Raw genomic sequence first — 27,372 nt, 5'->3', positions numbered from 1 at the left:
TGTGGTCAGGAGTGGTGCCAGGGTTTTTGCCGCCTTAGGCGGCAGCTCCTCCTCAGTGCATTCGACAGCGGGGGTCCTTCCGCTACGTGTCTTCGGGGCACTTCGGCTGTGGGTTCCGGAGCAAGTGAAGGACCCGCCGCCAAATTTCCACCGAAGACCCGGAGCAGAAGGACCCCCCGCCGCCGAATTTCTGCCAAGGATGGCAAAATGATGCCCCCCAAATGCTGCCACCCTAGGCGACTGCCTAGGATCGCCTAGTGGAAGCACCAGCCCTGGGTGGGGGCAGCGTGCAGAGCCCCCTGGCTGCCCCATGTGGAGGGACCAGAGTGGGGATGTGCTGCTGCTTCTGGTAGCCGTGCGGAGTGGGGCAAGACCCTGGCTGTAGCACCGGAGCAGGGCAAGCCCCAGACCCCACTTCCCGGCGGAAGCTCGAGGGCCGGATTAAAATGTCTGGAGGGCCGGATGTGGCCCACCTCTGATCTACTGCCTTCTTTGGTCTATTTAGCATAATGGGTGCAATTATTTTCATTGGGATGGACACTCCTGGAGTGCTCCTCCAGTTTTTGCACTGACTAAGGGCTCCTTTCTTTGGCAGCTCCACCATAGGATCATTTTCCCATTTGTTTAGGGTTTTTTTTCTTGTTCTTGTATCTCTTGTAAGAGGCCTATCAAAATGTCTGCTGTGCTCTTCGAGTCTGCCTCTCTTGGGATGTTGTCCAAATCATAGTGCTGCACTGCTAGAGATATCTTTCAGATTAAATATTAAACTGTGTCTAAGGGCTGTGTAGGTGTTAAAGAGCAGGGGAGAGCATCCGTGTCTTGATTGATATTCCATATCTCAAAACCCCCAGCTTCTTTGCTCACAAGGGATATGGGTTCTGTTCTCAGCTCTGCTGTGACCTTGAGCACCTCTGCCTCTTTCCCCTCATCTTTTGTCTGTCTTGTCTCTCTAGATTGCAGGCTCTTTAGGGCAAGGGCTTTCTCTTGCTATGTGCTTTGTATGCAGTGCCTAGCATAATGGGGCCTAAATCGTAGCTGGAGCCTTTAGGCATTGCTGTAATGCAAATAATAATAATAATTAACGATTTTGGGTGAGCTGCTGATGAATGCCTAGAACCTGCTACATTTGCCTACACAGTTGGTGCACTAAGCAGTGGCCAGTTAACTATTTGTAAAGCACTTTCATCTTTAATATAAATGGCACTGTATAAAATAAGCTTCTATTTTCTTGTTTTATCTTTGCATAGAGAATTTTTCCATCTGAATCGTAAGGTCAAGATTGCTGACTGTCTGCTTAAACTCCTCTGGATAATAGTGCTGCATGTTCTTATAGCTAATACATATAATTACTTTTTATCAAGCAAGATTTGGTCCAGAGCTGTAAACATACTGTGAGTTATTGACTTTTCGCCCAACAGTTAATTACCTGCTAGCTACCTAAAGCACCTGGGGCTTTGGTCCATACCAATGTGACTCATTAACTTGCAGGTAAAGGATCAGCACTTTGTTGGCTTTCTAAATAACTTTAGAGGACTGAAGGGGGAGGAGGGAGTCTCTTTAAACTCCAGCTACATAAGGTAACTATTTTAATTTGAGAGTGGCACATGAGAGGGAAAGCTTCAGGTCTTCATTAGAATCCCAACGGTGATTACCAGACCAAATGAGGGTTATTTTATTTTAGCTCCTCTTTATTCTGGTTTGTTTTTTGGGTCCATACACTAGCTGGTATAAATGGTTACATCTCCAATGAAGTCATGCAGCTATACTCCTTTACAACAGCTGAGGATCTAAGCCCTTCAAAATAAACCAAAGACTAGTAATGGGCTCTTCCCTCTCACTCATCTGTATAAACATCCCCATAAATTCTAACCTGTCCACTTCTTTAAGCCCTGGGAAAAGAGATGGACATTGGAGCATGTCCAGAAAGATAACAAACTTGGGATTCTATTGAACTGAGGAGAGAAGCGGGTTGCAAATCGATGAGCCATTCACTGAGAATGCCCTGTCTGCAGTCCTCTTGTGGCTATAGCTAGGACAAATGTCTCAGCTGGTCTACAGCTGTGGTATCCTAAGAGGAGAAAGAACCTGGCTCGTAGCCAGATTCCAAACATTGCTAGGCTTCTAGATTACAAGACTGTTATGCACTCTGAAAGAAGCTGATGGCTAGTGTAGATCATGTAACACAGCTGCTATATGCTCTCCCTGCAAGGAGCACTGCTGCTTGAATGGACTGCCAAGTTATATACTAACTGAAGCTTCCAATTGTATACTAGCTGAAGCTATCTTTACAAATATCCCTGTGTAAAAGTAAATTACAGTAATCCAATCTCAGGGTAACAAGGGCATGGGGTAACTGTAGTGATATCTTCATTTGAGAGAAAAGGTTACAACCTTCCAGCCAAACGCAGGTGAAAAGATGTATTCTTTGCCATTCAAGCTATTTGATTACTCAGAAGCAGTTAGGAACCTGATAATGTATCACAAACTGCGGACAGACTCTGAAACAACCTTTGTCAGGTCTTCTGATTGTTTGCTTCTGCTAACAAGAATGAACCCTGTCGTTCTGGGATCAAATCTACTGGGACTGGGCACCCGTGTGAGGAGGAGCTCGTGGGTGAGAAACAGGTTGAACAAGGAGCCTGCAGGTTGGGGGAGCCTGGGACAAGGAGCTCTCTGAGTAGGCAGGAGGAATGCAACAGGCTGGGCAAGGATCCCAGGGAGGGAGACTGGACTAGCTGAGCAGGCTAATACTAGGATGAGGAGCCTCAGGGGGTGGAGACTGGGCATGGTGAAGGTAAAGAGACTATGGTATGTCTACACTTCATCATTTATAGCGGCGCAGCTGCAGTGGTTCTGGTGAAGATGCTCTAAGCCGACGGCAGAGAGCTCTCCTGTCAGCTTAATAACTCCTGCCTCCATGATGGGAGAAGCCCTCCTGTTGACATTGATTTTTCACCCCCCTGAGCAACGCAGTTATACCAATGTAAGTTTATGTTGTAGACCTGGCCTGTGATGGGGGATGGGGATGTGGGTGGGGAGACAGGACTTGCACCAGAAGAGTCTGAAGGTATCATGGGCAAAAGGGATTGGGGTTTGGGGAAAGTAGCAAAAGGGTCTGTGACCACTAGAGCTCAAAATCTGGACTAGAACCCCCAATTCCTGATTCTTGCTAGTCCTCTGTCAACAAATATCTGAACCCCACTAGCAAAATATATGTATCTAATTCTCTTCCCACCCTGCAGCTGGCTCACATAGAGAATGCCAGCCTACTATTGCTGTCATCATGTACTCTGTTAGCTCAAGTGGCAAAGACCTGTGGGGTAGATTGAAAGGTTCCAGCCCGACTGATGGCCAGTGTGGGTGTCAATATGAATATGCATGATGGAATTTCTGGTTTTCAGATAGCTTTCTCAAAAACTTAGTTTCTTTGTGTTTAATTCCCAAGTTTAAAAAATAACAAAACACTAATGTTGCATAGGCTGGCACTGAAAAGTTTCCAAGAAACACTGGGGAGACACTGAAGTGTCTAGTGTGGTACCTCATAATCCTGCAGATACTAGTGAGCTGCAGGGAAGTGTATGCCCAGTCCAGAGGCAGAAGTGGCCATGCTTTTATTATTTAGTATTTCTATTCCACTGTCACCTAGAGGCATCAGCTGATATTGGGGTCGAATTGTCAAAGTACTATGGAGACACCTAGTAAGAGACTCCCTATCTCAAAGAGCTTACAATCTAAATAGATAAGACAGACACAGGGTGAGAGGAGACACACAGAGCTTAAGTGTTTTACCAAAGATCACACCTGAAGTCCGTGGCTAAGCCAGGAGTAGAATCTAGTCCAATAACTTACCTACTGGACCATGCTACCTTTTTGCTATGGGCTGTGTAGTTGATTGGACAGTAACTGCAAAAGGGATGCAGGAAGGAGCAGTATTTAACTCGTAATTGGATTTTCACTTTGAAATCCATGGGGTTAGCAGGAGCCAGTCCAGGCTGATCTGCTATTATGCAATTCGCTTCCTCCAAAATCTTGCAAACTACCCCACTTGCAGCACTTCTTTGGAGTTTGAGGGAAGGGAGAGAGATGCCGTCCCTTCCCCCTCCCCCCCAGCCATCACCCATCTCATCCCAGATCATGAGATCAGTTAGGGTTACCATTCATCTGGATTTTCCCAGACATGTCCGGCTTTTTGGGTTAAAAGTAACGTTCGGGGGGAATTTGTAAATAGCTACAAATGTCCGGGATTTCCCCCCCATGCAGAGCACGGCAGGGCTGCAGGAAATTCAGCCACTCACATGAGGCTCCGACAGCCAGAGCCCTTCCCCCCGCAGCTTCAGATCAGCTGCCGGAGTCCAGCCCGGCCAATGTAGAGCTACTCCCCTCCCCTCCCTCCCTGCATTCTCAGATCGCCGGCCGGCCGGCCGGGCCGTTCGCATCGGGCCTCAGCAGCTCCGCCTCCTCCCCTGCTGCCCAGCGCCCCGCTCCAGCAGCACTGTGCAGGGGCAGGGACCGGGTTGTGTGTTGTGCTGGGGAGCGCAGCCACATGTCGGGTTCCGTGTGGAGCCCGACATGCTGTTCTGAGCAGCAGGGTAAGGGGCCCAGGGGGCTGGAGAAGGGGCAGGGGGTTTCTGGAGGGGGCAGTCAAGGGACAGAGAGTAGGGGGGATTGGATGGGCCAGGAGTTCTGGGGGGGCTGTCAGGACGGGGGTGTGGAGAGGGGTCGAGGCAGGCAGGGAGCAGAGGGGTTTGGATGGGTCGGGAGTTTTGGGGGTCCTGTCAGGGGGCGGGGAGCGGTTGGTTAGGGCATGGGAGTCCCCGGGGTCTGTCTGGGGGAAAGGGTGTGGATATGGGCCGGGGCAGTCAGGGGACAGGAAGGGTCCGAGGGGGGCAGTTAGGGTGGGGGATTCTCAGGAGGGGGCAGTCAGGGGACAAGAAGCAGGGAGGCTTAGATAGAGGGTGGAGTCCTAGGGGGCAGTTAGTGGCAGGGGTCCCAGGAGGGGCCAGTCAGGGGACAAGGGGGGGGGGTTGGGGGTTCTGAGGGGGGCAGTCAGGGGGTGGGAAGTGGGAGGGAGTGGCGGGGGCGGGGCTAGAGCGGGGCTCCTCCCCGCCTCCCCCCCCAGTGTCCTCTTTTTTGATTGTGGAAATATGGTAACCCTAGATCAGTCATCCTCTACTCGTGGAAGCGGAGAAAGTGATCTGACCCTATGTAGGTCTAAGGGCTTCTTTTATCCTGGATATTGCTGTTAAGAGGCTTGCACTTCTCGGAGTGTGAGTAATATAAGATGGTCATTTACTTTTTAATAGCATGTCATATTTTAAAGCCCTGTGTGAGAGAAGGCTGTATGCCTAGTAGGGTTGCTTATGAATGATGTCTGGGTGTTTGTTGTATTTCATAATGATACAGTTAGAATACATTTCCCTCTTATAAAATGTAAGGTAAAATATGGCAAACTGCAGGATCAAAATAAAGCCTCACATCCCGGCTTGTTAGTACAATTTAAATCAATTGGTGACCTAATGATGGCAGCCAAATTGATTGTGATTTTGTTTCTTCTGGACCAGGCTAGCTAACCATTTAATACTTAAAGCTAATACCATGGTATATCAATTGAGTCAAACCATCTGTGGAATAGTACAGGAATTAGTTGCCTACTTGGTTACCATTGTGGAGCCAGACTTCTGCCTTGGGGGACAGAGAATGTAAGAAAGAAAGAAAGCAAACAAAGGAAAACAGGGATCGGATCAGACCAGACCATAGTGCTTTTAACAGCCTATTCCATTTTGTGCATAAATCATTGTCTGTGGTATGTCTACACTGCAATTAGACACCCGCGGCTGGCCCGTGCCAGCTCAGTCAGGGTCACAGGACTTGGGCTGCGAGGCTGTTTAATTGCAGTTTAGACATTAGGGCTTGGGCTGCAGCCTGAGCGCTGAGATCCTTCCACCTCGCAGGGTCCTACACCCTGTGCTCCAGCCCAAGCCCAGAAGTCTGCACTGCAATTAAACTGCCCCGCAGCTCAAGCCCTGTGAGCCCGAGTCAGCTGGCACGGGCCAGCTGCAGGTTTTTAATTGCAGTGTAGACATACCCAATGTGGATACTATTACTAAGGCCTTGACTGCGTGGGAAAGTTGGTGGGTTTAAATTCACCTCTTAAACCTATTTTACTCCTGAGGGAATTCTGTGCCAAAAAATTAAGAATTCTGTGCACAATATTTTAAAATTCTGCAAATTTTATTTGCCAAATAAATGTGGAGGCTCCAGCATGGCATTGGGGAACATAGGCCACTGGCTGCACAGAGGTGTGAGATCACTGTGCAGCTCCCCCTTCCCCCGTCCCCCCGACATGGACTCAGTGGGGAGGCTGCACCCAATCCTGACACAGCGCAAGGACCAGGCCTGGCCCAGAAACATCCCAGGGCCCTGATCCTCCATGCCCTGTGCACCAGGTGTGGGCAGGCAGGCTCAGCAAGGCAGGATCCAAGTGTGCAGGGGCTTAGTGTCGGGGGATCCAGGTGTGAGTTGAGAGGGTTCTGTGAGGGGCAATCTGGGTGTTGGCAGCTCAGTGGGGGATCTGGGTGCGGGGGGATCTGGATGCACAGGGGCTTGTTGGCGGGGGGGTGGGTTTCTGGGTGTAATGGTAATGGGACTCTGCAGGGAGGTCCAGGTGAAGGTGGTTGGAGCTCAGCGGGGTGTGTGTATGTGTGTGTGTGTCTGGATGTGGAGGGATAGAGCTCGGCAGGAGGGTCTGGGGGGCTTCAAGCGGGGTCTAGATGCTGGAGGAGTAGGGCTCAGTGGGGTAGGGATCCAGGTGTGGCCGACTGGGGCTTGGTGGGGTGGGGATCTGAGTATAGGTGGCTCATTGGGGCGGTCCAGCTGCAGGGGGATTGGGGCTCATCAGAGGGTTTCTGAGAGAGAGTGTGTGTGTGTGTGTGTGTGAGAGGGGGGTGAGGATCAGCAGGAGGGTCTGGGTATGAGAGGTTCTCAATGCACAAGGGTTGGGTGGATGGGGGAGCAGCTCCCTGTACAGGGATCCCTCCCCCTGCAGCTGAGGACCGATGGGTGCAGGAAGCAGGGGGCAGGAGAGGTGTTTGCAGAGCTTTCTGTAGCTGGGGTAGAAATCTAGGGGTTGGTCTGACCCAGGCCTAGATGCTGTGCAGGAGAAGAGGAAGTCCCATCCTCCCCAGCCCAGCCAGGATTAGCAGCTGAGCCTGGCACAGGGTAGGGAGCCGGGTCTTCCCCAGTCACGCCTCCTGCACCACAGTGATTTACCTCTCTGCTGGCTGCCGTGGGCACCTGAAACATACTGCTGTGGAGGGTTGCATGACTGCTCTTGTGGCTTCCCCTTGCTTCCCTGTCAGAAAGTCATTTTTCTCTAGGGAAGCAAAGAAATCTGCGGGGGATATAAATTCTTCACATTCACAGTGGCACAGAATTCCCACAGGAGTAATACTATTTAGTTGAACAAGTGCAAACCCATGTGGACATCCTTATTTTGGTTTGAGTGCCTTTTTTGGTTTACCTTGCATTCAGTGGGAACAAATGCAAGTTAAAGCCAAACTGAAATAAGACTGTTCACATGGAGGGTTGCACTTGTTTAAGAAAACCTGTTCTAATTAAATATAAGAAGTCCTAAAGCCTGAGAAAGGAGGAGGTGAAGAGTGGCCTTGTGGTTGAGATGCAGGATTGGGAATCAAAGAATTCTGGAGTTTATTCTCTGCTCCGCCATGGATATAACTGATTTACCCAAGGTCTCACAATAACTTCTGTACCTCGGTATCATAGACCATATAACTGGGATAATGCTTCAGTAGGTTTTCACATAGTTGTAGTGAAGCTTTTTCTACTGATATTTGTAAGGTTCTCAGTCACTATTGTGCTGATCATCACAGACATGTCTAAAAGTAAAAAAAATAAGATTTTTTGCTTATAGTGGCAGTATCTTAACAACATATTTCTTTATTTTCAGCTGTTCTAAGAGCTTGCGCTGATGGAGGTGCTAATCGCCTGTATCATATCACAGAAGGAAATCGTGAGAGGTACATTAATAATAATATTTTCTAATACTTTACCTTTAATCTTGAGTGAGTGCATCAATGGGCCTGCACTTTCTGTCTGCACATTCTTTCTCTAATCCCTCTCCTTTATTCTGATCAATATATTTTCATTAGACTCACCATCATTTTAACTGAAGTAGAGTGTAAACATACAGCATCTGCACAGTAAAGGAAGTAGCCCCCCAGTCCCCTAAAATTGTAATTTAACAGACTAGTGATACCCAGTTGAAATGAACAAAAGCTGAACACCTGTAAATGAAATACATAATTGACTGATTTTTTTTTCTGGGGGGACATTTACAGCATTACCAAGAAAAGACCAGTATAATTTATTTTTTGGTAATTACTTATGAGTTCTGAGCATTTTACTGTCTCAAGAGATGATTGGTACATCCCTTAACAAGTTGCCATGCTCTTTCTTTCCTTCTTAAATCTTCATATGATGAAACATTAGCCAACACACTTAGGACGCAAGAGGAGAGTGTGGTTGAGGGTGGGGAGAGTTAAAGAGGACTGTTTATAAGCAATTGATTTGTTATTCCTTACTAACCTTGTAGTGATACTTGTATTCTGTATACTTGTATTAAGTAAGGGATCCACTAGTCTTATCCACCACATCATCTCATTTACATACAAATATTCAGTATACAATTATGTAATGATTTGTGTAGAAGAGGCACTGGATAGCAATATTTCCTAGTGTATTTAATGATTTTACCAGCTCTGCCTTATATTACAACATTTAGAAATGTGAAACAGCCTAAAACATTTCTCTTTTTTTTATTGTAAGCCTAGTCCTCTTATCCTTTGACATCTTTACTTTGTACTATGGTCCTGTCACTCCTCATATGCTCAGCAGAGTTGGGCATGAGGAGCAACCTTGCAAATCCCATCCACTGGTGGGTTCCTAGTGAAGGAGCTTCTGCAATGTCCTAAGAAAGGTTCAATGATGCCTCTAAGGAAAATGTAGCTGCTTGTAGGAGATGATATTGGAGATAAAGTAAGTATCACTCTTCCTCCTAGGTCACTTTTGGGCCAATGCTGCAGCTTTATACATGACCAAACCCGAATACAAATGTCACAATGTCCAGAAAAGAAAAGGCTGTGACTGATGGAAAGGATGTGACTGATGGAGCATAATCCTGAGGTTCCTTCCTTTTCTTCCAGCAGATTTCTCTCCCATGTCTGTTTGCAAAGAAGGTTGTGTCACAGTGCATTGCATCAAAATGGTGTCATATTTTGGAAGTAAAATAATGGAAGACAAGACAGCTGGATTCAGAGTCTTGCCAATGTTAAAAGATGTGCACTCTTTTGAAGCCTGCTCTGGATCAACTGAGTGTGTTTTTAGTATGTTTGGATCGGTTTGGTCAAAGCTTCATGAATGGATAAGGACAATAAACCAAGTAAGTAAGTAAAGCTATATTTAAGGGCAGATATGAAAGGGTGATAACTAGCTGGTATACGGGGGAGTCACTCCTGAGTCTTGTGTTTTCTTTACAGAATTGCAAGCTTACTAGTTTGCAAAGTGAATTCCATAGCATGCATTTTGTGTTTCAGTTATTTAAAACTTCATGAGATTCCCCACCCCCTTTCCTTATCAGCTCCAAATAAAGGTGCAGTGTGTGGTGTGGTGTTTTGGTGGTTTTTTGCCTCTTTGCCAAGTTGGGAAAAATCACAATGCAACCTGTACCTGGCATCCGTGGGGAACATGATGCCTAAGATCAGTGATCACAATGACTGTGATGGAGGCTGGCCACTGCCTAGTGTTCCAAGAATGAAGGAGTCTCCTTTACTTTCTGTATTCCCCTTCCCCTCTGCCCCAGTGCAGTAGCAGACACAACCTGACCCTTAATGTGAACTAGAACCTGTTTGACACAAAGCAAGCAGTTTTGGTTGATAAAAAAACATGATATGTTTTGCAGATAGAGACAAAATGAGCTGTGAAATATGAACAACAATATTCTAGAACTCTCATCTTACCTCATTCCATAGCCCATTCATCTCTCCTGCACACATTTCATTCATTTAATATAAATGCAATTCAGGAAAAATAGCTGATTGTACCTGCTGAATAGTTTCATATACTATCTAGAAACTTGGCCCTTGGAGTGTTCTTCTTTGGGGAGGTAAATTATACCATCAAAGTCAACCTTTAAAAATTAAATCCAGCAGGGTTTTATATTTTCCTTTAAAGAAACTAAGTCTGCTGAAAGAATATTCATTTACTTTTCTAAAATATTTTTTTTTTAATTCCCTGTCCAACATTATTAAAGAACTGTCTGTTCAGAGACTACTGACAAGTTAATTATTTTTTTAATGCAGGCATAGTCTTCTATTTTATTAATTCACAGCTTTGGTAGTTAATAGTATTGTATCAAAAACTAAAAGCCACAGTATGTTAATTATAAATTAATTATAGTGTTAAGGCAGGGGTGGGCAAACTTTTTGACCTGAGGGCCATATCTGGGTGGGAAAATTGCATGCAGGGCCGGGGCAGGGGATTGTGGTGCGGGAGGGGATGCGGTGTACAGGAAGGGGCTCAGGGCAAGGGATTGGGGCAGAGGAGGGGTGTAGGGTGTATGAGGGGGCTCAGGGAAGCGGGTTGGGGTGCAGCAGGGGTGCAGAGTGCAGGAGCGGGCTCAGGGCAGGGGTGCAGGGAGGATTGTGGAGTGCGGCAGGGGCTCAGGGCAGGGGGATGGGGGTGCAGAAGGGCTCCGGACTGCGGCAGGGGGCTCAGGGCAGGGAGTTGGGGTGCAGGGTGCAGGAAGGGTTCGGGCTCTGGCCCGGCACCGTTTACCTGGAGCAGCTTCGGGGTGGCAGCAGCGTGCACCGGGGCCAGGGCAGGCTTCCTGCCTGCTTGTCCTGGCCATGTGCCACGCCGCTCCCAGAAGCGACCGGCACCACGTCCCTGCAGCCCCTGGAGGAGGGGGGGCAGAGGGCTCCACGCACTGCTCTTGCCGCGTCTCCCGGTTCCCCGTTCCTGGCCAGTGGGAGTGCGGGGGGCAGTGCCTGGAGGCAAGGACAGTGCATGGAGCCCTCTGACCCCCCCAACAGAAGCCGCAGGGACATGGTGCTGGCAGCTTCTGGGAGCAGTGCGGGGCCCGCTGCACCACCAGGGTGGCAATCCTGCGGGCCGGATCTAAAGCCCTGAGGGCCCGGATTTGCCCACCCCTGTTAAGGTATACTACTAAAAAGACTAGACTGAGACTTTGGGTCTGATTCTCATTCCCACAAAGGGCGCTTTACTATTGTCCTGGTATCAAGTGGAGCAGGTGCTTTTACTCCGCCTTAGCAAGCTGGAGATCCATGACCAGCTGCTCTCTGAGGCACTTTAGATCCCCACTTCATGCTCCGTTGACTCCAGATGCTTGGTTAGCTCGTCAACATTTAGGAGGGACTTGTAGAACTGTTCTGCTCTACCTTTTTCCTTTGGGGGGACCCTGTCTGAGCCCTATGCTAATCTGTTCACTGTGAGGTCCAGCTTGGGTTCCCATTGTAACTGGCTGACCTTGAAAATCTGTCTGCGTCCCAACTGTATCCCGCTGCTCCTGGGATTCTGTCTGGATCCCCAGACTATCCTTCTGCACTTGGGGCAGCCTTTTGCTATCCTTCCTCTGGTTCCCAGTCCCTCTGCTTCCTTACGTAGTCGGTCCTGGACTCTTCCCATCCTAGGCCACCGTCCTGCACTCTGCACCTGGGTGAAACCCACCCAGTCTCTTTTGACTGTCCCAGTCTTGCCTCAACCTGGGATATCTTTCTTTTCCATTGTTGCCCCTCCTTTCTCTGAGAGGGCAATATCTCTTTAAATGCCCTGCCATCCTGCAGGCAAGACATACCACTTCTTCCCTTGCTTTGGCCATGGGCTGCGTATCTCTTGGGACCCTTACAATAGCCCTACTGTTCTGCTGCCCAGAGACACCCTTGCCTGGTTTCCCTGTCAGCTCTGGGGCACATACCCCTAAATCATAGGGATTTGTGCCTGGAGTCCCCTTTTCATCTGGCCTATCCTTCAGGCCCTTGCCTTTCCCCTTGCAATGAGCCCAACTCTTTAAAGGACAAAATCTTTTTATGTGGCCCATCTCTCCACTATAAAAGCAGTTAAACCTTCCCATTCTTCCCTGGTTCCTGCCAGGGTAGGCCCTTCTTAAATGTCTCAACTGTCCCCACCCATAGCATCTCCATGGCTGGGGTTCAGGCCTCTCGCCTGCTAAACTCCCTACATTACAAGGTGTCATGTGGCTCAAGCATCTCTCTATCTGCTTCTGCTTCTTGGAATGGATCTCACGCCAACACTGTTGTGTCTCAAACTGGGTCTCCTGTTGCCTCTGCTGGCTCTCTATCAGCTGCATCAGCAGGGACTGTGTGCACTGCTGCTGTTCTTGCTGCTTCTGCATTTCAGTTACCTGCTGCTGTTGGCCTGCCACCAACAGGCAGATTACCTCCTCCATAGACATGTCCCTTGTTAATTGGGGTTGGGCCGAACAATCCCACTTCTAGTACCAAATGTAATGGGATCAGCACCCACCTCTTGTGAGTGCCCCCTCTGGTTGGGTGTGTCAGGGTTCCCTCCCCACTCTGAACTCTGGGGTACAGATGTGGGGACCCGCATGAAAGACCCCCTAAGCTTATATTCCACCAGTTTAGGTTAAAAACTTCCCCAAGGCACAAATTCCTTTCCTTGTCCTCGGATGGTATTGCTACCACCACCAAGTGATTTAAACACACATTCAGGGAGGGGCCACTTGGAGCCCTATGTCCCCCAAAATATCCCCCAAAGTTCCTTCACCCCCTTTCCTGGGGAGGCTTGAGAATAATATACCAACTAATAGGTAACAAAGTGAGCACAGACCAAATCCCTGGTTTTTAGGACACTGAAAATCAATCAGGTTCTTAAAAGAAGAATTTTATTTAAAAAAAAAAAAGTAAAAGAATCACACCTGCAAATTCAGGATGGAAGATAACTTTACAGGGTAAATAAAAAGATTTAAAACACAGAGGATTCCCTCTGACTCTGCTTCCCAGTTACAAAACAGGAATAAAATTACCTCTTAGCCTAGGGAAAATTCACAAGCTAAAACAAAAGATATTCTAATACATTTCCTTGCAATTACTTACAATTTCTGTAATTTTAGATGTATCATTTCAGGATCTTGTTAAGAGCTGGTTTACCTGCTTGGTCTCTCTCTTTGTCCCAAGAAGGAACCAACAAACAGAGCACAAACAAAACCTTCTCCCCCCTCTCTCCTCGATTTGAAAGTATCTTCTTTCCCTATTGGTCCTTCTGGTCAGGTGTCAACTAGGTTGCACCCTGGCCCAAAATCATTAGCTTAAAATATTTAAAATGTTAAAAACTGCTCAACGGGTAGTGATCAATGGCTCCATGTCTAGTTGGCAGCCGGTTTCAAGCGGAGTGCCCCAAGGGTCGGTCCTGGGGCCGTTTTTGTTTAATATCTTTATTAATGATCTGGAGGATGGTGTGGACTGCACTCTCAGCAAGTCTGCAGATGACACTAAACTAGGAGGCATGGTAGATACACTAGAGGGTAGGGATCGGATACAGAGGGACCTAGACAAATTAGAGGATTGGGCCAAAAAAAACCTGATGAGGTTCAACAAGGACAAGAGCAGAGTCCTGCACTAAGGACGGAAGAATCCCATGAACTGCTACAGATTAGGGACTGAATGGCTAGGTAGCAGTTCTGCAGAAAAGGACCTAGGGGTCACAGTGGACGAGAAGCTGGATATGAGTCAACAGTGTGCTCTTATTACCAAGAAGGCTAATGACATTTTGGGCTGTATAAGTAGGGGCATTGCCAGCAGATCGAGGAACATGATCGTTCCCCTTTATTTGACATTGGTGAGGCCTCATCTAGAATATTGTGTCCAGTTTTGAGCCCCACACTACAAGAAGGATGTGGAAAAATTGGAAAGAGTCCAGCGGAGGGCAACAAAAATAATTAGGGGTCTGGAGCACATGACTTATGAGGAGAGGCTGAGGGAACTGGGATTGTTTAGTCTCCAGAAGAGAAGAATGAGGGGGGGATTTGATAGCAGCCTTCAACTACCTGAAGGGGGGTTCCAAAGAGGATGGAGCTCGGCTGTTCTCAGTGGTGGCAGATGACAGAACAAGGAGCAATGGTCTCAAGTTGCAGTGGGGGAGGTCCAGGTTGGATATTAGGAAACACTATTTCACTAGGAGGGTGGTGAAGCACTGGAATGCATTACCTAGGGAGGTGGTGGAGTCTCCTTCCTTGGAGGTTTTTAAGGCCCGGCTTGACAAAGCCCTGGCTGGGATGATTTAGTTGGGAATTGGTCCTGCTTTGAGCAGGGGGTTGGACTAGATGACCTCTTGAGGTCCCTTCTAACCCTGATATTCTATGATTCTGTGATGGATGTGGCTGGACCCTGAGGCCTCCAGCAGGGGGTCTTTGGGTCCTAGTCTACTCCCATCACAGTGCTCCTTTCCTGCTCACAGTTGCGGTAGCCAGGTGTAGCTGCTCCACAGACCATGCTTTTTCCTGGCTCCTCCCTCCCCCACATGCTGGACTTTTTATCTGGCTAAACCTTATGGCTACAGGGGGAAAAGGTGCTTTATAGGCTGCAGCACATAGATTAGGTTGCACCCTGGCCCAAAATCATTAGCTTAAAATATTTAAAATATTAAAAACTGCAGATGGAATTCTTATTATAAATGAGTTATTTTGTTTTTCTGAAATATGAATGTACATTAGAGCTTGCTGACATTTTCCACATTAGGATTTTGTTAAATTGGAGGAGTTGGGGTGGGAGTGAAATCTAGATGAATTTGTTGCAACAGTTTTCATTTAAAAAAATCCCAAATTGACACAAATCGGGGGACTGGTAAATAATGAAGAGGACAGGTCATTGATCCAGAACGATCTGCATTGGTTGGTATGCTGAATGCAAGCAAATAATGTGCATTTTAATACATATGTATTAAATGTAATGAATACATATGTAAATGCAATACATATGTAACTGTAAATGAATGGGAACAAAGAATGCAGGCAATACTTACAGGATGGGGGACCCTATCCTGGAAAGCAGTGACTGAAAAAGATTTGGGGGTTGTGGTGGATGATCAGTGGCATGTGACGCTGTTGTGACCAAGGGTGCCACTGTTGCCAAAAAAATAATGCAATCCTGAGATGCCTAAGTAGGGAAATCTTGAGCAGGAGAAAAGAGGTTATTTTACCTCTGTATTTTGTACTGATGTAACCACTGCTAGAATACTGTATCCAGTTCTGGGGCCCACAGTTCAAGAAGGATGCCGATTAATGTGCAGAGGGTTCAGAGAAGAGCCATGGGAATGATTAAAGGATAGTCTCAGAAAGCTCCATCTATTTAGCTTAACAAAGAGAAGGCTAAGGGGTAACTTGATTACAGTCTAGAAATACCTTCTTGGGGAACAAGTATTTAATAATGGCCTCTTCAGTGTAACAGAGAAAGGTATAACACAATCCAATGGCTGGGAGTGTAAGTTAGACAAATTTAGACTGGAAATAAGGCATACATTTTTAACAGTGAGAATAATTAATAATTGGAACAATTCACCCAATCTCGTGGTGGAGTCTTCATTGCTGACAATTTTTAAATCAAGATTGGATGGCTTTTTTTCTGAAAGATATTCTCTAGGAATTATTTTGGGAAAGTTCTATGGCCTACCTTATACAGGTGGTCAGGCTAGATCATAATGGTCCCTTTTGGCCTTAGAATCAATGAGAATACAGGACAAATATTTTGTGAACATTTTTGCAAGTATATTTCCTGTTTTTTTGTCAGCTCTAATGTACAGCAAGAAGGAGGTTCCCCCACCCCCAAAAAAGAAAATTAACCTTTTAGTCCTATTCTGTTGTGTCTGATCATCCTATGCTGCAACACATTTCACTGAATTGTTATGGAGTGATGGTATCCACTCTACAGGTAGGTTACTACTTAACTGTTCATCTCTGAACAACTTTTTTTTTAAACACTTTCTAATTAAGACTTAAGGCATTAATTCCATGTGACTAGCAGTCTGAGGCACATAAAGGTGAAGCTGCCTTAAAAACTGTTATAATATTGACACTGGAAAAAGCAATTGTTATACTCACTCATGTGTCTCTGAAATACTACTTTCTAGAATGGTGGTAAATGCTCTGTAGTCTTTACTTCAGATTTACAGGCATTAAGACCTTTGTTAATTAGACCTTAAGGCCATAGTAAAGTAGAACTGGACAGTATGAGAGGAAGGATGGTGTTGTGGTTCAGAGGATGCAGGAGACCTGTGTTCAATTTCCAGCAGTGTGACAGACTTCCTGTGTGACCTTGGGCAAGTCACTCAGAGCCTGAGTCTGTTGAAGTTGAAATAACTAGGAGATTATGTATGCATAAAGAGATCAGGAGTGAAATCCAGGCGCTATTGATGTCAATGGGAAAACTCCCATTGACTTTATTTGGGCCAGGATTTCACCCCAGGATTTTGAAAGGTAAGCAGCATACTCACTACTGAAATGAAGAACTGAGCAGTCGTCTACTTGAGCGTGAGCAGGCATTCTCCCTTGAATGAAATGTGGAAAGATCACATATGGTGAGACGAGCCAGTAAATCTCGTCAGCCTTGCCTGTGTTCTCCAGAGGTAAGCACAATTTAGTGGCGCCAATTCAGCAGCCAGCCTGTCTTAGTTTGATTTAATATTTATACGATTTTTTTTTATTTAGAATTTGCCTAATCATCGGAGGCTCCTGTCCTCATCAGTAATCCAAGGAAGAAGCATAAGTCACTGCTGGCAGCATAGTGTAAAGAAAACTGAGTAGAATTGAGAGGACAAGAACAACAGAAGTGTTCTTTAATAGGGCAGCAGAGAATACAAGTTTCATGTGTTTTAAAAACAAAAGAGTATTGTAAATTCTAGACTAGAAATAAGGGGTAAGTTTTTAACATTTGGAATGTCTTACCTAGGAATGTGGTGTCTCCTGCATCACTTGAAGTCTTTAAATCAAGACTGAGTGTCTTTTTAAAAGATATTCTAGAGCTCAGACAGAAGTTATGGGCTTGATACACAAAGTTCTATGGCCTGTCTTATATACAGGAGGTCAGGTGATCATCATGATCCCTTAAAAAGCTATGAAGCATTTGTGTTCAGAAGGATGCAAGCTGTCTTTAAAAAAACAACAACAAGCAACATCTTTCTGTTTCCAAAGTACATTTCTGTAATTGAGGAAAATTATGAGGCAGAATATAAAGAAAAATATCTTTTGAAATGACTCTCTGCACCATCAGTCAGCTGATGGTTGGGAATTGTCCTTTGAACTCAAAGCCCAGTGTTCAAGAACCTCTAGAAAAGGCTAAAAAGTTTAAAAGAGATAAATCAGCTTATTTGGCAAGAGTTTTAGGGAAGGAGTTTTTACATTAAACATTCTCTGCCTAAGCCCAAAAAGACTACAGCTGTTAAGGTCCAATATCAGGTTTCAGGCTCCTTCTGATTCATACAAGATCAGTATTTGGTAAATCTACCATCTAGCCTGATCTCTTATGAGATGCTGGATCTGGCCTGCATTTTTAAAAACAAACTTTTAAAAAAAAAACTAATTTCAACACTAATTCCCCTGGCTAGAGTAAAAAATGGTTTTAACAGGGTTGTTGTTGTTCTTGTTTTTTTGGCTGAGTCTTTTTTAAATCCTTGTTAGGAGGATAAGACTATTTACAAAAACTGTGGGATTAGCTAATGTGTTTTTGTGTTGTTTTTTCTAGTGCAGATGAGGCCTCTAATAGTAGGAACAATTAAGATTACATATATTTCTTTATTGAAAATTTTACTAATTAAACTTTGATACACATCCGTACATGTTCAAATATATTGTTCTTCTAATAGTTTTACTCTGATAATGAAATTCAAAGTTTGTTTCAGAATTAGTAAAGCTCTTTAAAAATGTTGGTGGTTATAATCCTAAATTTAAGCAAAAATGAGCTCCCTGCATCAATAAATATTTCCTAAAGGTATGTGGGCAATAAAATTGCTACATTATGTAAGCATATCAGTCTTATTGGGTCTCTGAATCGGACATTCATAGAAATGATGAGAGGTGCAAATGATTGGTACATCTGAGAGGGATTTACTACTGGATTTTTGGTATAAAAGAGCACTATAGATCCAAAGCATCAGGATGTATTTATCTTGAATTATTGACTAAGTCAGTATGATATATTTCTAGACAGTTGGTTATCAGATGCTGTAAACTAGAGATCGAAAAGTTGCCTAGGCATTATCCTGATTCATTTTAGGACTGTTGGAGGGCCAGAAGTAGTATGTTTTTCTGATCACACAAAGTGGGAATAAATTTTGAAGGAAATATTATTGGAAGCAGCTGCAAAAACCATTTTACAGCTAAGTTTACTTAGAGGCAGTGTTGATTATAGTTATTATACTACATACAGTATGTTCCTGAGAAACTTTGTTCAGGTGGGTAGGTCCTTTGGAAGTAAAATACCAGAAAGTCAGCTGCAAGGAAATGTGAGTTATCATTTTCACTACAAGACTGAGGTGGAACTGCTTTTCTTAGCTGAATGTCTGCAGCTATTGCAATTAAAGATGGAAATCACATAACCAGCATTATTAGAAAGCGTTGCTAATTTCCAACAAATCATCATAGCTCTTCAATAGGAAAACACATGAGAGAGGTCGCAGGTGAATTACGGCTCTGAGAAGTAACTCCCAAAAATCAGAATTTAACCAGAAAGATGGCATCTTCTGTACACACTATTTTAAAGTTTATGAAATGGTAGTTTCTTCTGTCTCAGTGTAGATTGCTTCTTTTTATGTTATGGGAGGAAAAATAACTATAAGGTAAGCCATGGACAGATGGCTGTGATTTCTCTAGTCAACCAATAAGGACTGTTAGAGTAGCCTTCATGCACATCAGCTCTATGATAAGTTAATTGAATCCCTATGTATATTAAGGAAATGTATCAGGCATAATAGAGTAAATTTCACTTATGCGGGGTGGTGTTGTCTAGTGGTCAGAGCAGGGAACTGGGAATCAGGAGTCAGTGGTACAGGGCTTACCATCCTGTGTGTCAGTGTGCCCATCTGTAAAATGAAGATAACGCTTGGTGGGTGCTTTAGGAAGGACCAATCCTGTCCTTATGCACATGGCCATTTCCCATCCAAGTTTCTAATGTTACATTATTGATGAAAGATAGACCTGTATCAGGACCTGTACCTTCTTGAATTCAGTGGCAGTTTTGCCAGTGATTTCACTGGGAGTAGGAGCAGGTCCTACATGAAGGCAAAATTTACCCCTAAATTTTAACAAAGCACTGAAGCACTTGATGTCTTCAGATTGGAAGAGATCTTAATAATGGGAAGTATTATTATTATTGTTATGTGTGTTCTGGTGGCCTCTAGAGAGCTCAAATGAAATGCCACATTTGGATAGACACCATTCATACACATAGTACTAGAGAGTTGTTTCCCGGAAGCAATTCCAATGTAATTGAACAAGACAGAGAAAGGATGGGAGGGGAAATAGAGGCACAGAGAGGTGAAATGACTTGGCTGAGGTCACAGAGCAGGGCAGTGTCAGCTGGGAGTAGAATCCCAGTCCCTTGACTGTCTGTATGGTGCTCTGTCCACTAAAACATAGAATCATAGAAGATTAAGATTGGAAGAGATCTCAGGAGGTCATCTAGTCCAACCCCTGCTCAAAGCAGGACCAACACCAACTAAATCATCCCAGCCAGGGCTTTGTCAAGCCGGGCCTTAAAAACCTCTAAGGATGGATTCCACCACCTCCCTAGGTAACCCATTCCAGTTCTTCACCACCTTCCTAGTGAAATTGTGTTTCCTAATATCCAACCTAGACCTCCCCTACTGCAACTTGAGACCATTGCTCCTTGTTCTGTCATCTGCCACCACTGAGAACAGCCTAGCTCCATCCTCTTTGTAACCCCCTTTCAGGTATTTGAAGGCTGCTATCAAATCCCCCCTCACTCTTCTCTTCTGCAGACTAAACAAGCCCAGTTCCCTCAGCCGCTCCTCGTAAGTCATGTGCCCCAGCCCCCTGATCATTTTCATTGCCCTCTGCTGGACTCTCTCTAGTTTGTCCACATCCTTTCTGTAGTGGGGGGCCCAAAACTGGACGCAGTACTCCAGATGTGGCCTCACCAGTGCCGAATAGAGGGGAATAATTACTTCCCTTGATATAATAATATAATAATTCTGCCTCTCTATTAGAAAAGAGACTAGGAGGAGGTTAGCTAAGTGGTAGCTACCAGCCATGAAAATGGAGGATCGTGTTTTATACGTGATAGCAATTCATGAAAATACAATTACTCCACAATGGATAATAAGATTGGGGAGTGAGGGAAGCTGTGACAGCTGCCAGACAGAGAACCTGTTTGGGGTAAAATAGGGATATATTCATCTAAACTTTGTTCCCACAATCTAATGGTTTTTATTGCTTCAGCTCCATGGGCAGATAGACTGCTTTTGTGCCTCCAGCATACTGTAAGTAGAGCAATGTCACTGCAGTCTGGGTGATTTCCAGCTTTATGGCATGGTAAGTCATTTATAGTCATCTTGGTGACAGGAGTTAGGATTTCCTAGCAATGAAATACTGTGCACTGTCACACTAGTGGAAAAGAAGTTCAGAAAGAAATCTGAGTTAGTCTAAAATACTCTTGTTTAGCGTTCCAGTTCATTGTGCATTAGGAGTAACTGCCAGTGTCTGGGAAATTTGTTACTTGTGTAGCATTAAGGTGAAAAATGTGCCAGTGGAGTTATTACGGCCCTGAATATCAATAGAAATGAAGGGGCAGGTGGGTGATAGTGTCTTTTATAGATTAATATTTAAAAAAAAAAAGAAGAAAAAGGAATTACAAATCAATTTTTACATCATGTGGGAAAGAGTTTCCCCTATTAAAAATAAATAAATAAGAAGAAAGACGGACATAACAGGAAGCTCATATGACTTTTTGTTCATATTTGTAAATTTTCAAAAAGCAACGTTAACTCAGACTCAGCAACATGTATCTCCAATTTAAAGGAAGCTTCATTAGGGCTGAGAAGAATGCCAAGAAGAATCAGAGTAGCAGCCATGTTAGTCTGTATCCGCAAAAAGAAGAACAGGAGTACTTGTGGCACCTTAGAGACTGGTCTCTAAGGTGCCACAAGTACTCCTGTTCTTCTTTTTGAAGAAGACAGAAGAGCATTCAAGCGATAGGTACAGAACTGTGCATGATGCCAACAGCTTCAACATACAAGCCTTAAAGTGAGCTATGCTGCGCTGCCACACCATGGAGAACTAGGCAAAGGTTAGCAGTGTTGCGGTACCTGTTTTCTTTTACAGAGCTTATGAACTCATAGCCCAGAGAGAAACTGAAGGTGGCAGGAGGGAGAACGCCACAAAACTTCAAATTTTATAGGAAGTTGTGTAATGGGAGTAAGCATGGCACCTGAACACAAATTATTCAGATTACTTTCTGCTGTCACTGAAATGCTTTTTCAGTAAACGTATTAGGGATTGTTAGAGCGTAAATAGATTCTGAATGTTTCTTAGATTTTCCCATTCTCTTTCTCCTCAAGGCCCTGCTCACTTTTTATAAATATGTGAAAGCCTGAAGTTCTAACTTAAACAATTTGCATTCAAATATGCACCTTCATTTTGAAAACAGATTACTGTGTACTACAAATCTGTTTAAATTTAGTGTTGTTAGTGAAGTCAGTAGCTCACAAAAAGGGGATTTTGTACATACTTGATGGTAATGGGGAAATACAACTTTCAAATGTAAATCCATTTATTTTTAAACTGTTTTTCCTAGTTCCTCTTCTATGATTTTTTTAATCTAAATTTAGTCCAGGCAAGTCTTTCCATTTTATGAATCACCTCCTTCAGATTTTTCATTCTAAAATGTTGTGCATCACAATTGTTTTCACAAAAAATACTATTAAGAACAAAGAATTGCATCCTATAACTATGACAGAATATTTATTGTAATGAATAAACAAGAATAAGATGAAAAGGTATACTTAGACTCCCAGAAATTAACCATTTAGGGAAATTAGCTACCCTAGCTTCTTATGTTTGGCCATGAACTTGCACACTTGTATTTGTGTAGTGAAAAATCCAGGCTTTCATGGTGAATGATAGGAAAGGTAGTCTTCTTTTGTGTAATTTTGTCTCTAGATACATCTCCTTGTCAGTGCTGGAACTACTAAAAAATGACTGTGCGGCAGTCTTGACTGGTGCATAGTTTGGGCAAAGACAGTTCAAGAGGCAACCATTGGTTGGCTAGGCAACAACTGCCATCTAAGATAGCCAATAAAGTAGTCCCTGGCAAGTGGCTAATGCCGCCAGTCATCCATTAAGCAATCTGTATGGTGGATTGCTATGCTACTCTGAGCTTTTTGTCACTGAAGACTATGGGTTGTGTCCTTGGCTAGAAGCTAGAGTTGTAAGTGATCACAGCGCCGACTTCAAGTTGTTATGCACCAAAACCAATTTATCCATCAGTGTTAATATACACAGTAATACCTCTTGAGTTTTGATCTTAGTTTCACTGTATTCACAAAAACTCAAATTTACACATCCAAATTCCATCCACATGCATAAATTCAGACTTTTGTGCAAGCAAATTACTCTGCCCACTGAACTATGAACACAAATATACTGGCTGGGTTGTGACATCTACTGCTAGATTCTTTTTCTAAGAGACTGTTGGTGAAATAGAAAATTAAGAAGGACCACATGAATGTTTTTACTTTCCAAGTCCTGCACATAGTATGATAAAATGGAATACAGTGTTTTCTGTAGTTGCCTTTCATAGAAACTGTATTCCAAAATGTTTTAAATAATGCATGTAAAAGTTTTATAGTAAAAATTAATAGCAGATGGAGAATTAAAGTGTTTTGGGCAAGGGTGAAAAGATGTGTTTTTGGATAATAATTGAATATGTATCATCAATGATGTGGAGAGATGCACAAAGGCTGTTGTAGATGATGGGAGCTGTGCAGAAGAACTTTCTTACCCCACACTGACAAGATTTTCAGTAAGTAGACAAACAGGCATGGAAGAGGTGGACTATAAAATCCATGTGGTAATCTGGATCTAAGAATTTAGAGGTTCTTGAACTAAATAGAAATGCATCAGGGCCCACTGGAGTTGTCTGCAGATATGAAGGATGTCTTCATGCTTCACAGCATGTCAGAGGTGGGCTCTGGAGTGACCAGAGAAGAGAATAGCAGTAGTCTTGCTGAATGGAGATAAAAGCATGGGTGAATTCAGAAGAATACTGAAAGCAACTAGAATAATATGCAAAGCAGTCTGAGTTTATGTATCCACATAATGGTCCATACTCAGTAATTCTAGTTAACCCGGAGTATGGTTGAATGCACTGTATACAGAACATCTTGAAATTGGATTGGAAAGAGATATGTGTTCCATGGGAAAGCACAAGACTATTTGATATGCACTCCTTTCATAGTTTATTCCTCTGAGTTGCCCATGAATGTTGAACTAAATTGATTGCAGAGTAAAGAAAAGGTCATATAAATAATGCTTGGAAGCAAACATAATATGAGAATTAATAAAACTCTCCATGTTTGCAATTCTTATTCTTTTTTTTTTAGGAGAAAACCATGACCAGTGATTATCTGTGGGCACACTGCAAATTGCTTCTGTGCTATATTCAATTTTTATTTTTGTTTTGTGTGTTAAAAAGCAGCTGGTGAGTGTGGGGAAGCTGTGGCTCCAATAGTTATATGAGTGTGCTTCGAGCTCTGCTGAAATTGATTTTATTTTAGTTTTTGGTGGTGGTGATTTTTCCTGTATTAACTTCATAACACAGGAATAGACAAAGACTGCAGTTGTCAAATAAGGGCCCAGTCCAACTCCTAATGAAATCAATGCAAAGTCTCCTATTGATTTCATTAGGAAGTGCATCAAACCTTAAATGCCTTAGATCAAACTGATGCACGCTTTATTTTTGGACTATCTGACATTAGGTCTTGGATGCAAATGTTGGAAACACATAGGGTAAGATTCTGTACTGCAATCTTGAAGAGATGCACACACAACTCTCAGCCCAGGGAGTGTATTAGCTAAGATGGCTTTAAGCCACATTTGTTACCTTCTGACTGGAGGCTGCTCCAGGGGCTGGAGAGGTCTCTAGTATAACTTTGACAGCGCTGCAGGTCTGTCTGAGTTACAGCCCCCTCTCCAGGCTGCCTTATAGGCTGCAGTACTGCCCAGAACCTCCACAGCACAACATTCCCCTCCTACGTTGGCATGGCCCCTATGTCAAGGCTTGTGAGGTGGTCCTTGGGCTGTCCTCCGTAATGCCTGCACTGGGGAATCTTCCCACAGCTGGACATGAGGCTTTTAGCTCTAGCCTGTTCCCTGCAATAAGTGGCTAGAGAGGGGGTGAGGATCTCACCCATAATCTCAACCAAGTACTAGATATTTCAGGGACTGGAGATATACTATTGATGGGTAGATAAAGTAAGCTATTTTAGGGTGGGTGTGGAAGATATCTACAATCACTAATGTAGATACAGCATGTTGAAATTTTGATTTTTTTTTTTTTCAATTTTCTGTTTGTATTTCTATGTAAAGAAAAGGATGATTTTTCCAGATTTGGTGTGTATGAGAGGAAAAAAAAATCATTCTGTTTTTGACCACTTATCTATCTCATTGAAATTTTCCAGAAGTAGACAGCAAAAAATAGCTTCAATTGAAAAGAGAGTAAATTGAAGGAGTAAAAAAAAAAAAACAGAGCACAACATTGGAATCTGTCTTGAACATTCAGGAGAACCAAAACCACTTGATAGAAAGACTTTTGGTCATTGTAGCGATTCACACATAATTGTCAGTCACATATATTCAACTACGGTGTTCAGGAGCAAACTTTTTTAGCCGTCCAGTTGCACTGCCGATAACTGCCATTCTGATTTCAGATTCCAGGCCACCATTTACATTCCTAACAGATAGTTCTCATTCATTGTAGTTTTAAGTGACTGAATTAAAGATCTTTATTGAAGTATAAAATGGGGTCTAGATAAATGTATTTATTTATGATCTGTATACAAAAATTAAAAGGCATCTGGGAGTATAATGTAGTTAAAATCTCCTTCCATGGGCAAGTTAGTGGAAGGAAGGTAAGGGAGGTCTCACTTGATTCTGTAAAAAATTGACAGAATCACAGTTTCGATGGTGCTACCCTCTGGCATGGTGGGTGGGACTCTCTGCCATTCTTTCCCAGCTCAGGGTCCTTCAGCTGGTGGAAATGTTGATAATAGAGTGACGTTGGACATGTGTCAAGTTGGTATCATTAGAAAGCCCTTTCTCCCATGAACACAATGGTACCAAATATGACAAACCTAAACAATTATGTAGATATATATTTGAGCAAATGTTAAAAAAACAACATTTTAAAAGTTATACTTTAAACACAGGGATGTATTGCTTAACTAAAAAAGACATTGATCTTAACTAGTACTAGGGGAGTTAGCCTTGGGACATAGGACTGAAAACATTTATTTATCAAAGTCTTCATTGGTGACATCTCTATTTAGGGCCACCACTGCTAGACACAGGCTTGTAAAGGCCCATGTCTAGTTGTGACACTCTGTACCTCAGGAGAACACCCTGCATCCCCATGTTCATCCTTATAACATGATTGTGTGGTATCCAGTGCAAAGTTTGTCATGTCAGGTGTCTTCGGAAGGCTCATGATGCACTGAGCATTGTTGTTATAGTAATGTTAAAGGTTGTAATTTCATATATATAGTTATGAGGCTAAAATGTGTCCTCATGGCTTAAAACAATCCCAGGCAAAACTCTCCAAGAGCAGAAGTGCAGTTCACACCTCATCAGGGTATGTATGGGACAAACCCAGCCCAGCCTCACAGGAACAAAAGGACACTGGCCTAGGCAGCAACAAAGGATCTGTTAGAGTCTTGAGTGAGTCACCCCCATTCCCATGGTCAGTTTGGGACTACGATGAAGTAATACTCACCTGACTCTGAAGGGGGGGAGCAAAGCCAAGAGGAAAGAAAGAACATGATAAAAGGGAGAGACGCTTGCCATGCTCTCTCTCTTCCATCTCCATCTACAGACACCACCACCAAGCGACTGAAACGCTGATCAAAGGGGAGAGCCTGGCTGAAGGACAACCAACCAGCGTATGGTGAGAAGCATCTAAGTTTGTAAGGGCACTGAAAGTGTTAAGATCAGCTTAGAATGTGTTTTGCTTTTATTTCATTTGACCAAATCCAACTTGTTATGCTTTGACTTATAATCACTTCAAATCTATCTTTTGTAGTTAATAAATTTGTTTGTTTGTTATACTTGAAGCAGTGTGTTTGGTTTGAAGCATGTCAGAGACTTTCCTTGGGATAACAAGCCTGGTACATATCAATTTCTTTGTTAAATTGACGAACTCATATAAGCTTGCAGCATTCAGCGGGTGTAACTGGACACTGCAAGACGGAGGTTCCTAGGGTTGTGTCTGGGACCGGAGATATTGGCTAGTGTCATTCGGTTGCACAATCCAAGCAGCGGCTGGCCAAAAGTGCTCATTCATGTAGCTGGGAGCAGCTTACATGCTAGAGGCTGTGCGTGAACAGCCTGTGAGTGGGGGTTCTCACAGCAGAGCAGGGTAAGGCTGGCTCCCAGAGTTGAGGCTTGGAGGGACCTAGCAGATCGCTGGTCCAGATAACACCGGGGGAACGTCACACTAGTGTTGTGACAAGTTTTGATTCAGTACCACAAATGTATTTGTTCATGCATTCCAGCTGCATAAGAAATGTAAACTGAAGTGAGCAATCAGTGGGGCTAGCAAGTATGATTGGTAGGATGCATACATAGGTCATTCGCTCTGGCACCTTATGTAGTTCAAAGCTTTAATGCCAAGTTAAAGGCTGACCATGTTTAAATGTACCTTTTCTCCTGAAATAATGTGGTGTGATATGTAGTGTCATGGGTATCCAGATCTTCCATCTCTTCAGCAATGATTTTTTTGCCTCTGGAATGCATCCCACTTTTGCATGCACAATAACCAAGTGAGATCCAGATTAGTGAATGTAGAAAGCTTTATTACAGTCAATGTAACTGCTGCTTCATTGAAAACTGGACTTCTTGGCTTCAGAATTTTTGGACCTTGATTGGAAAGTGAATGAGTCAGGAAGCTCCTTCAAAGAATGGTTCTTTGCTGGTCCAGACAGCACTTGATGCTGGGACTGGTCCCTATTAATATGCTCCTGGTAGCAGACCCACAACTGTATCATAAGGGGTACCTTTGCCATCTGCTGTATCTTCAA

The 27,372-nt window shown here is 43.9% G+C and overlaps 1 protein-coding gene across 5 annotated transcripts in view; it reads left to right on the top strand.

Annotated features, from left to right (window-relative positions):
• Positions 1–27,372, top strand: part of TPK1 (thiamin pyrophosphokinase 1) — a 495,971-nt gene that overhangs the window by 173,517 nt on the left and 295,082 nt on the right. For all 5 annotated transcript variants that reach the window (XM_034761276.1, XM_034761275.1, XM_034761279.1 and 2 more), the window contains one exon: positions 7,967–8,036. In XM_034761276.1, the coding sequence (XP_034617167.1) occupies positions 7,967–8,036 (70 nt within the window). The remainder of the gene's footprint in view (positions 1–7,966; positions 8,037–27,372) is intronic.

Source organism: Trachemys scripta, chromosome 2 (genome assembly GCF_013100865.1).
Source record: "Trachemys scripta elegans isolate TJP31775 chromosome 2, CAS_Tse_1.0, whole genome shotgun sequence".
NCBI classification, from domain to species: Eukaryota; Metazoa; Chordata; order Testudines; family Emydidae; genus Trachemys; species Trachemys scripta.
The sequence above is the reverse complement of the archived record's forward strand: the minus strand, read 5'-3'. Positions and strand labels throughout refer to the sequence as shown.